Source organism: Mus musculus, chromosome 11, assembly GCF_000001635.26.
Source record: "Mus musculus strain C57BL/6J chromosome 11, GRCm38.p6 C57BL/6J".
NCBI classification, from domain to species: Eukaryota; Metazoa; Chordata; class Mammalia; order Rodentia; family Muridae; genus Mus; species Mus musculus.
In genome coordinates this window covers 30,208,552-30,221,005 of record NC_000077.6, presented here as the reverse complement: position 1 = coordinate 30,221,005, position 12,454 = coordinate 30,208,552, and the positions used below count along the sequence as shown (strand labels likewise).

Sequence of the window (12,454 nt, the reverse complement as noted above, 5' to 3'; positions counted from 1 at the left end):
CTGACTCCAACTATACTGAGCATACCTTGGTGTACCTTTGTCTGGTGTGCCATTCTTCTTGATCTGGCCATGATCTGTACCTTTTAGACACCGAGACCTACACTAAGCAGAGTATTTATTTCTGACCAGTCTAAAATAGCCAGTTTCAAATTCATCTGTTTGTATTTTATTTTCCTTAAACTCTCTGGCTTTTGTGTGTGTGTGTTTTTGGTCTCCCTTCTATGAGGATGTAACACTTGTGTCATTTATTGTTCTCCCCAGGAATCTAGAGCACTGCTGATCATGTAGTAATTCCTCAATATGGTTGGGTTCTGCATGTGAGTAATAGCTGTATTGAATGGAGAAACTGTATTTAAAACTAAACATATTTCTCTTGATCCTCCAAGAATACATTGATAAAGTGAAGACTTTAGTGAGCCAGAGCTTATTTCATAGTTATTCCTTAAAAAAAAAAAAACCCACCATTATCCTCAAGGGCTTTAAAGGAGTGGGCATTACTATTGGTATTGGTCCTAGAATTTATAGTAACAATGGTATAAATAATTATAATACCTATTGAGTATTTACTATGCATGGATACTATCTTTGTTGCCATATGCTTCCATCTTAACCTTAGGCATCAATTCTAATATGTAAATGAGACATAGAGACAGAATGATTTGTTAGTTTTTCTTATATAGTAGCTTATGAAGGAAAAACTAAACGGTAATAGACAATAAAACTAAGGGAATTCACTTAAAAAGATCCATGTAGATGCTGATACAGCCCTGATAAAACATTAAACCTTCACCTTAAACTTTTTTGGTTCATTTTGCTCTGTTTTGGTTTTTTTCAAGACATGGTTTCTCTGTGTAGCCATAGCTGTCTTGTACTCCAGGCTGGCCTCAGACACATAGAGATCAGCCTGCCTCTGCCTCCTGAGTACTGGGATTAAAGGTGTGCACCATCACTGCCCAGACACTTTAAACTCCTTTAGGAAAGAACATTAATTTGGCACCCAGTGTTTCCTTCAGTCTTCTCCCTCCTCCGGGTTTGGGGAAAGCATTAAAGTAGCATGACCGAGGTCACACATGTGCTATGAAGCAGAGCCAAAGTTCAGAACTGGCCTTGGCTCTAGAAGGCACATCTGGACAAGCAGTGACTGTCCTAGTTTTTCCTTATTATCACCCCAGCAGGTGTATAGAGGATGTACACTTTGTATACACACCTGTGCTTTTCCTTTTTTACTCACAGAACTCTGAAAAGTAACTGATGTGGACAAGCAGCTGAGACAGTCAAGATGACGACCACGGTAGCCACAGACTATGACAACATTGAGATCCAGCAGCAGTACAGTGATGTGAACAACCGCTGGGATGTGGATGACTGGGACAATGAGAACAGCTCTGCAAGGCTCTTTGAGCGCTCCCGCATCAAGGCCCTGGCAGGTAAGTGTCCTGATGTTGTATGTCCCACCTGTCACCAGATGTTCTGTAGTCCCTTGAACATCAACCATTTCTCTTTTAAGCTGTCTTGCTTGAAGTTGACCTCTCCCTGCTTTAACATATCCTATGAGAGCTTGCTTACCCTTTTATAAGACATTTACTTTTGGAGAGCTGCCGAACTTAATGACCAACATAGTTTAGAACACAGTAAATAATGTTTACAGCAATTTAGAAAGAGCTGCTAAGAGTTTGTAAGGATTTTTTAATTCTAACACATCTTTAATTTCAAGTGTTTTAACATACTATATTTATATAAAATATCCAACTTGGCTGTATACGTAATGCCAGTGGCAGATTAGCTGATCTTTTCGGTGAGAGGTTGGTAAGTACCTTGTTACAAGGGCTTTAGATCTGAAAAGTAGCAGTGTCCTGTGGGAAGGCCATATTTAATGCTGTTAATGAGTAGGTTTGCCACTGATCATTCCCATTCAGTTTCATTTTCTAGAGAAAAACCATGCCAGGTAGATGTTAAGTAGTTATTCCAATTATATTCTAGTTTACGATACAAAGTCTATTATAATAGGTGCCTTGATTATTAAATTGTAAGTTTGTCAGTACTTTTGACATGATTCACATGAACTAGAAACCCACAAGAAAGTATTCAGGAAACAAGGGAGCTAAACATTTATTCTGTGTCTGCTGATTGGATTCTTTGAAAAGAATCCTGAATTCATGATTATTTTTAGTCAAGTCATTTCTGTTTGCCAAGAATAGAGATGCATGTACTCTGAATTAAAGAGATGTGTTTGCTAGTAGAAAACACAGTTGTTCAACATGGACAGAGCCCTCATTTCATCCTTGCCATACAAAAACAAGTAACAGCAGCAGCATGTGATAGAATTAAAGGAGAATAAAGGGATTATCGTAAAATATCAGACAGGGGCCAGGTGTGGTGGCCATGCTTTTAATCCTAGCACTCAGGAAACAGAGGCAGGCAGATGTTTGTGAGTTTGAGGCCAGCCTGGTTTACCTAGCAAGTTTTAGGCCAGCTAAGATTGATGTGGTAAGACACTGTCTCAAATAAGAGAAAGAGAGATGGATGGAGGGAGACAGGGAAAGTGGAGGTTGGTCTCATGCAAAGCAGGCTCAACAAAGCCATGTGCTAACTGCTATAGGACAGTATCTCAGTTATTCTTCATTTGTTGGAGCCCTCCACTTAGTAACTGCGCCTTCATAATTTGTCTTACACCAGACTTGGGTGCAATGTAGATTCAATGAAACCTCAGTGCAAAATTATATTTATAATTTAATTGACTTAATAACCCAGTTTCCTTTTAGTACAAATTTCTGTAAGATTGGGTGTGGTATTGAAATTCTGTTTGGCCCAGATATTTATATAGCAGGCCATGGCTAGCTGGAGACTTACAAATGATTGCCTTTAAAAGAGGCAGCTTAAGACTGGTGCAATATTGCCCACCAGCCCTCCCAACCCAAGTTTGATCCCTGGGACCCACATAGTGTCAAGAGAGAATTGAGTCACAACAGTTTTTCTTTGACCTCCACACCATGCCGTGTCATGTGTGCAAATCTTTCCTTCAAATTAAAAATAAATAAAGACAGACAGACAGGAAGGAAGGAAGCCAGCCAGCCAGGTAGTGATGTGCATTTCTTTAATCTCAGCACTCAGGTGACAGAGGCAGGTCTGAGTTTCAGACCAGCCAGGTCTACAGAGTGAGTTCTAGAATGGCCAGAGCTACACAGAAAAATCCTGACTGACAAAAAAAAAAAAAAAAGATCAATCAGAAAAAATATATTTGAAGAAAATGTAGCAGTGCTACCCAGCGGTCTGTCTGTCTAGAGGTGTGGTTGGTGTGTTCAGAGCAGATAATTTGTAGATTAGAGAAAGAAGGCTTTTATGTTAACTTTTTAAGGGAGATTAGCATATTCTGCATGAAGATAAACCATCTGTGAAAGGAAACAAGGTGCAAATTGGCCCCAGAACAAGAGAGACTTAGGTAAATAAACAAGTCTCTTTTTAGCCTCCTTCTGTGAGTGCCTTACCCCCTGTAGTGGTCTTCCAGATTGCAGGAAGCCTGACTGCTGTATGCTGAGCGTCATTGCTCATCCCTTCCCTTTTGCCTCTTGTCAAATTCTAGTTGGAAGCACTGGTGTGTTGGGATTGGAGGGAGGCTTTGGGCACTGAGCTGTGACTGGGCTATAGCTATGTTAGAACACAGAGCCCTTTGGAGATGTTCTCTGCAAAAGCTGGTGGCTCTCAGGGAGATGGCACTAAATGGCACTAGGCAGCAGAACAGTCAAGTAGATGCTTGTTTTCAACTCAGAGATAACATTTTACAAAATGGTAAGATTACAATAACCATTAACTGTTTTCCTTTAAGAGAAAAGAAGCAGAAGTGGATACCTCTCTTTAAAATCCTGGAAATTCTTGAAGAGAAATGAACCTTATACTGTTAGGCCTTTAAAATAAGCCTCTACTGAAGTGCCCAATACTAGAACTGCTCCAGGTCTGGTTTGGTTTGTTCTTTACAGTGCTGACATAAAAATCCGTGTGTTATTTAATAAGGCAACAAAAACACTTACCACATATCAAATGAACAGTGGGACTACGTGTGGTGGTACAGTGGGGCCATACTTGGTGACACGCATCTTTAATCCCAATGCTTAGAGTCCGAGGCAGGCAGAAGTCTGTGAGTTTGAGGTCAGCTTGGTCTACATGGTAAGTTCTAGGATAGCCTATCTCGAGAAAACTAAAATAAGAAATGAACAGCAGGCACCACGTATGATGGTGCGTGCTTGTAATCCCAGCACTTGTAGGGCTGAGGTCTGAGGATTACTATTGAAGGCCTACATGGGCTTCAGAGTAAATGCCAGGTTACCAAGGCTGCAAAAACAAAAACAAAAACAAAAACAAAAACAAAACAAAAAAAAAAAACAAAACCCTGTCTAAAAAAGAAAGCAGGGAGAAAAAGGGGGCTGAACCACAAACCATAGAGCAGAACACTGAGTATGGCAACGTTGTATAAAGGCGCTGTACCTTCTGAGATCCTGAGCTACATACCCTCTGGTCAGGAAAGGCGTCCATTTCTTTCTCATTAGTACTGTCCAAGGGGACCGTCTATGTCCTTAAATCTGACTTGTTTGCTGAAAGCCTGTAAATTCTCAGAAATCTAAAACCATGACAAATCAAGTGCTGATACATGCTATTGGGTGAATCTGGTAAGAACTTTGCCACCCAGGTTTAACTTCTCATAGACTCCTTAGATTTTTCGAGTATGCATGTGAAACTGCTCTGTCACCACAGCCATCTTAAGAAAATGGATGGACTGGAGTCTGGGAGATGTTGGAAACTTTGTCAGGTCTTAGCCCCTCCCTGGACTGCATGTTGCATGTTGGATCAGCCTGTAAATCTTTAGGAAATCCCACTGCTCTCTCCTGTCTCCAGTCTTAACCTATTACCATGAAGCAGAGCCATTTTTCTGTGTAGTTCACGCTGAACTTTTCTTTGATTCAATCTCCTTGGTCTCTGTTAATCTGTATTATGTATCCTGTGGATTTCTAGACTCAAGTATTTGTTCAAAGTAGTTCTATCCATGTTTTTTTCTCTAGCTGATGAATCAGTTCTTAGAGACAATGGCAATAGATAGTATTGCTTTTACCGTTCCTTTAGCACCTCATGTAAGTCTGAATGCAGGTAGTTGTTGAGCATTTGGCAAACTAAATAATCCGTTCCTAGTCAGAGCTGCTAACTATTGCTTCATTCGGGAAAACTGCTCTCTAACTTTTGTGATACCTATCAAACAGTTAATTTGATGTGTTTGAGACTTTGACTTTAAAATGCACTATGCAATAATTGCAGTGTACATTATGATTGCACGTACACACTGAAACAAACCCGAGGATTCTGAAGTGGACAATGAGTGTTTTCTTCCTCAGACCCTTTCCCACTCCACTCAATGAAGAGAATTCTTTTAAAAGTTCTGTGAAAACCAGACATAGTTGTATATGCCTATAATCCCCTGATAGAACAGGTCAAGGCAGGAGGACTCAGCAAGTTTGAGCCAGTTTGGTCTTTATAGTCACTCCCAAGCTAGTTAGAACTACATAATGGGACTGTTTTTAAGAAAGACCCTCTCCCCAAAACAAACAAACAAAAGCCAAATTGGATGCAAATCTTTTGAGAATTGTCCATGTACATGATTAAAAAGGATATATACTGAATATCTGTATCTTGCTTCCTATTCTTAGGTGAAACCCTAGTTCCCAATATGATAGTGTTGATAGGTGGAATTGAGGGGTAATTAAACTGAGGGAGGAGCCTTGGGGCTGGGACTTTTTATCTGTTCTTTGAAAATACAAGAAGATATTTGTTAAGAAGGAGAAGGCCTTCACCAAGAACACAGCTGTGCTGGGACCCTCACTGAGAACTGAGCAACAAATGTGTATTGTCTGAGGGATCTGGTCAGTGGTTCACTGCCTCAGCAACCTGAACCAACACAAATGGCTCCCTTGACTGTAGGGAAAAGAGCAGCCTCTGGAGTTTAATGTTTCTCCCATCATTTACTTGGATCAGTTAAACTGTGAGGTCAGCAGAGGCTATTGGAAGCATTTGTCTATAAGCATGTATAGTCCATTACATTGAAGATCAGATAGGTTGCCATGTTGGCCTCTGCCTCTTTTTATGTTAAAAGTGTCTGGCTTTTGCACTTGAGGTTACCACTGGAGACCTTCGACTGTTCCTCCATAAGGCTCCCATCTTTTTACAGCCTTCCCATCTTTGCCTCTTTACCTTTCAAATTTCCTGAAAGAAAATGCTTCATGGGGGGTGGGGGGGGGCTCACTAAGGAACACTCCCCCAGAGGCTACCTGCTCTTTACCTATCTTTTCTGCATGCCTTATTAGCATCTTAGAGGTTTGAGATTTAATTGATTGATTTTTCTTGAGATGGGGTTTCATAACCCTGAAATGAACAGAGATAGGCCTGCCTACTGCTGCTTCCCAAGTGCTAGGATTAAAGGTGTGCACCTCTACTGTCTGTCATGAGTTTAAGAATTTAATGGTTCATTCTTACAAGTGTAGTTACTGTCTTCCTCTTGGAATTCTCCACTGTGACAAAGACATTTGGTGACTATAGGAACCAAGCATGACAGCAATGCAGTGTTGTAGCTGGATCCCTAGAATACCTCTTTTTGCTACAGTTGAAAAAGGCCATTGGCTACAAGCAGCTCCAGACTACAATCAGAACAGAGTTCTGTTGTCACTGATGTTTCAGGTACAGTATGAATTAAGCCTTTCCCTTGGGGCTGACAACCATCACCACCACCACCACCACCACCACCACCATCACCACCACCACCTAGTAACTTCCTAAGTTCATAGTATATCAGCTAGCCACCTTTGCCCACTGGTCAGGTTTTACTTTTGTTCTCTAGGCAGGAATGTGTGAGTAACAGTTTCATGGGTCCTGAAAATGTTTGTGGTACTGAATTTGGGGAAACAATTTTGCACACAAAATCACTTAGCTCTCTAATTATCTACTGTCAACACACACAAGTTTATGCCCAGAACTGGTTGCTCGACTGGGGATGGCTTATGATTCCATGTTCTGCTAGTTCCTAAGCACACCTCTCTTTGGAACTATACTCTGGATCCAGACATCTAAAGTACGGCCAGTGTTGGCATGGATACTTGTAAATAATGCAGAAGTATTCAAGACTGCCTTGAGAAATACAGGATGGGAGGGGTGGTGGAGCTTAAGGATGACCTGATACTAATGTGAAACCTAAAACCCAACTCCAGTGCTAGCAGGTGTGCAGTTCTCTTTGTGCATTTAATCAGCTGTAATCTTCAGGCATTCCCAAGTGGAGGTGTTTTTTAACTTTTCCCACTCAGGAAGCCATCTTAATTGGCACACTCAAACTAAATTTTACAATGGAGGATGATGGTTTTTTTTTTTCTAAGCTAAATGAAGGATTTCAGAGTAATCAACAATGATTTGGTTAGTAACTTTCACTATTTTGAAAGAAACAATTTTTGACTATATTACCAGGAAGAAGTATGTTTACATTGGTAATCTCATTGCTAGATAAGTGTATTTTTTTGGATATATATGTGTGTGTGTGTGTGTACCTAGTTCAAATTTATGAAGTAGTATTTACTAGTACATCATGAACTGCTGTGATATTCTTCTGTTCTGCTTTTTAAAATGCTAGTATTGCTTGGATAATTAGATTTTATTAATGCCATTAAACTATCCTGTTCTAACAGGTACATTTTAAAGGACAGCAAAGTGGTCTTTTTATTTGTAAGCTTTGTGAATCAGAATGTTAGTGGTTTAGTCATTTATTAGAGAATGGAATGAATGGCCTAATACTCAGTGTCTGCTTTCTGACAGGCACTATGGTTAGCATTAGAGAGGCTGGCCATGAGGGCGAGGGAGTCTGTGGAGAGAGGAGCTCTGTGCTCACTCAGGAGATACAATGTCAATACATGGGAGAAAATTCCAGGCAGAGACATGAACAGGTTTCACAAGCAGAAGGAGTGGGCAGAAAAGCCAAAGAGCTTAGTGCTTATCCTAGAAGGCTGCCTCAGCTCAGCAGAGTTTTTTGTTTTTTTTTTTTTTTTCAAATAGAAAGGATGCCCTAGTTGTAACAAAGGGCCTCCCTGAGATTCCCACCTTCAGAGAGCCAGAGACCCTGAGAGTTAACTGGAGAGCTGCTGCTGAGGTCCTGGGGACACTGGGATGGCTCCCAGTAGTGACAGAGAGAAGAGAGAGGCTGAGGGAGAGAAGGCATTTAGGAAACTGTTGTGCTTCTCTAGAGGGGGACAGTTCCTTTTAGATTTTACTATCACAGTGCTTGATGCAACTCCTGGAGTGCAGCAGTGTCTGGTAATGAGCCCTCTCACCCTGGCATGGAACGATCTTAGGAAAGCCCACCTTCAAATCTAAAATAGTATTTGGAGGCACTTCACTTCTCAGTCAGTAACAGGTCTTAAACTGTTGAGTTTGGACCCTCAGACTGGCTCTTCAAGGGCTGTGGAGGGCACGAGGGAGAGAAGGACCAGGGCCTTGGCTCTGCTTACAGGCACCTAAGCACACAAGGTGTTAGTTAGCACAAGAGCGTTTTTGTGGAGTATTCAGGCAAATAAATCAGCAAGGACCACTGTAGGGCTTTGCTCACAATTATTCCAGTTTTAGGATTATATCTCATCTTTAAATTTGTCTGTACACTGTATATAGCCTTCAGAAACTGTACAGACTTGGAGATTCTTCATCTAACTGTGCCTTTGGGAAATTCTCTTATGGCCAAAGCTTCCAGGCCTTTCTGGGTGTGGCAGGCATCCAGAATTGTTCATTTCTAGGCGGATGCTAAGAGAGAATGGCCTCAGAGTTCTGCTTCTGCCTTACATCTCCTCCCTGCCAATTACTGTAAGGTAGTGGATAAACTTCTACAGGACAGGAACACTGTCTTGTGGGATCATTTTGAGAACTCAAGTGCCGCCTGCCTCTGCCTCTGAGTGCTGGGATTAAAGGTGTGCACTAGCATGCCACACTGAAAGTAAATCTTGTAAAGAGAGAGCTCTGTTTCCCTCCTCAGGGAGGAGTGTTCCATACTGAGAATATTGCCTTAATGCAGGTGGCAGAATAAGAAGTCCCTGTGGGAAACCAGAAGCTTTCAAAGGGCGCGTGTTCTGCTAGCCTCTGGTGACCTTTGCCCTTGTTTGCAGTGGTGCTCAGAGGGCATTTGTGACTCAGTCCTCATTCCAGGAACTGCGATGAAGCACAGGAAAAGAATTTTAGGTTGGAATTTTTAAACATTTTGTTTTCTAGCAGTTCTGGGCAGTTGAGCCCAGGACTTGTATAGCCTCCTTACCAATGAGGCACATACATCAAGCTGTATACCATGACTTTGTTTTTTTAATGAAAACGAATCTGTGTGATCGCCATATTTGGTCTTCTCTGATTGGACTTCTGTTTTAGGTCTATATGCTATACTTAGAGTGATCCTGCATGTTCCTAAATTTGAGAGAAAACGATTTGAGGAAGTATAACAAAAATACTTTAAAGTTTTGGTACATTGATTTTTCTCATTCTAACCCCCAACCAAATAAGTGAGGTTGAGGGAGAGGGACATATCCATGTATAAAAACCCTAGTCAAGCAGGCTAGTTCTTGCTGGAACATGCTGGCCTCTGGTGGGGTAATTTAGCTCTCATGTGCATTCCTCTTTATGACCACAGCTGTCGCTTGGTATCAGAGGATGATAAAAAAGGAATATGAGCAGGCTTCCAGGATTATTTATCATACTTAAAACTCGTGGGTCACTATCACCTTGGAGAATATTTTAGAATAATGCAGAAGTGTTAATAGCAGTCTTTGATAGGGCTATTAATCCTTATTTTACATACTCCAATCAAGATTTTCTGTGGCTGCTTTTGTGCGCTCTAACATGGGTTACCAGTCGTAAGACTCAGAGGCAACCAAAACCCTGGGACCTTTACTTGCCTTTTCCAGCCCTCTTGTAAGTTGCCTTTCTTGGTATTAATATTTTATACGTCTCCAGATAGCCTTAATTTCTGAGGTAGTTAAACCTTGTACCTCTCCCCACAATTGTTAATTTAAAAAAATTATGAGGAAGGTTCTGAGATAGCTTTTGTAGCTCATTTGGGCATCTGTAATGGTTGAGCGTATAAAACCTTTCTCAAGAGAGCTAAGCCCTGCCACTGCTTTAGGAAAGGTTGTACATTGAGAGTTGGCGCTTTCCGTGTATCTTCTTTTTGTGTCTGACTGTCAAACACAGAAGCAAAGCCAGTTTATGGGGGGTAAAGGGGCCCTAGCTGACCTGTTATTTAAAAAAAACAAACAAAAACATTTATTATACCATACATCTGATAGATATGACAGAATGAATTGTAAGCTGTGGAGGGCTGATGTGTTTACCTGGTATGCTCAAGGCCCTGGGGTCTACGTGCTAGCACTGGGGAGAAAAACAAAAACAAACAAACAGAAATACCAATGATTTTTGGCATGAGATAACCTCAGGAGTTAGCAAGCTAACTCTGTTCTGTTACCAAGGTGACTCCCAGCGTCTTCTACTGTTCTGTGTAACAGTGAGGAGTGGATTGTGAGTACATGTTGGTAGGTGACAGTAGCAACCTTTGCTCTTCATGAGAATAATGAAATAAGAAATGATTTATGATGCTTACTCAAGCTCATGGAAATTTTTCTTTTTACTGTTTTATGTATGGTGAGTCAGAAATGCAGGCTCTTTTAGAGTGTTATTAACAAGAACGAGTGTAACTGATTATAAGCACGTGAAATTACAGACTTCTTTCCTGTGCATTGATTTTTGCCATTCACTCTTCCATAATCTTATGATTTTTTTTGATCAGTAAGAATATTGGACCATTGCTTTCTGAGCCTTTAATACCCCAAAATTATCCCTAACAGTATCTGGGTGGGCAAGTCGTAGTATTTCAGAGAAGTTGATGATAGGGTGTCACAAAATGCTCAAAGTGGAGAAAACTAGTCTAACACATGCGAAGGTGTTTCCATATTCCTGTACACACACACACACACACACACACACACACACACACACACACCCATACATACACGTACATTAAAGGAATATACAGTTGCCTCAGTATAATAGGTTACAGTGTCTGAAGTCACAGTTGGTCAGCTTTGGAATATCAGTCTTAGAGATACTGACTGGAAAGTACAGATCTGGAGCAGTTGGGTGAAGGTTGGCTTTGTAGAGTTCACCAGGCCCTGCAGTAACTGGGACTGCTGAGAGGTCGTCACCCCGCAGTGCTGCATGCAAGTATGAGTCAGTAACTCATTTATGAGACCTTTGTTATAAAAATGAGATTTGGCAGGATTCCCAGTCCAGTTCTTATTTCTTAAGGTTGGAAAAACAGGACTTGGAGGGATCGGCTGACGGCTTTGAGAGCACATGTGAGGAGCATGTGATTCTAGGTCTACTGTCAGTGTGTTCCCTCTGTTTTTATTGAAAGTTTATTTTTAATTATTTTTAAAAACTAATAACCAAATGTGTGCACCTTTCATTGATATTAACTGCGAGCACACTGCTGGGTAACAGATGTGTAGAATGTTTTAATCTTGCAAAACTGAGGAACAACTAACTAGACAGTTATTTCATTGCCCCTCCTCCATCCTCCTGACTGTTCCCAGGACTTAGAACATGTTTGTTTTTTATTTAACGTTAAAATTCCAGGATGTTTTATTACAAAGGTGAATGGACCTTGATCCTTGAGATGGGCTTATTGGTAGGATTTCTGGTATCAAACAGGGGCAGGGTATCTTTGATCTCTTTCTTAGAGGCTCATCTACATATTTTTGATAAGCCACCAGGGCTTTAGAAATGGGCTATGGGATGGCATAAATTTGGGTCCCAAGACCACTACTCTTCACATAGACCCGAATATCCACACCAGCAAACTGCTCCTTGCCCAGAAACAGAAGGGCTCCAGGAACATATACCACGCTGAGTGGCTTGATCATCTCCAGGGGACATCAGTTTGCCTTAATAGGCCATTTCCCTTTCGAAGTGCACCACCACTATGGCTGTCTTCTTGGCTCAGACCTGCTCAGACTGCAGTGGACACTTGAATGGCATAGGTGCCACTATGAGCCTATTTTTCTCGTTTTGACTGGCTTTTTGCACTTAACATAATACCTTTAAGGTTCATCCATGTGCTGGTGTGACAGGCTTGTGACATGATTCCATTTTTTAAAGCGGAATAATATTCTAGTGCATGTGTGTATCTCATTCTTCTATTTGTTGTGTATGAATGTTAATGTTTGTGGGTACACATATGGGCATGGGTGTGCATGCACATGGCTGTGCACATGTGTGCACATGTGTGTGGAGGACAGAGATCAACCCTAGATGTTTGTCTTAGTTGGGGAGACATATCCATAACCAAAAGCAGGTTGGGGAGGAAAGGGCTTATTCTGCTTATACTTCTAGATCACAGTCCATCATT

The 12,454-nt window shown here is 41.2% G+C and overlaps 1 protein-coding gene across 6 annotated transcripts in view; it reads left to right on the top strand.

The window, feature by feature from the left end:
- Sptbn1 (spectrin beta, non-erythrocytic 1) overlaps positions 1–12,454 on the top strand; it is a 168,990-nt gene that overhangs the window by 47,379 nt on the left and 109,157 nt on the right. For 5 of the 6 annotated variants that reach the window (XM_006514599.4, XM_006514600.4, XM_030245736.1 and 2 more), the window contains one exon: positions 1,234–1,427. In XM_006514599.4, the coding sequence (XP_006514662.1) occupies positions 1,280–1,427 (148 nt within the window). In that variant the 5' untranslated portion in view covers positions 1,234–1,279. Of the gene's footprint in view, positions 1–300; positions 318–1,233; positions 1,428–12,454 lie in introns of those variants that run through there. The other variant, XM_030245737.1, reaches the window with a different exon arrangement.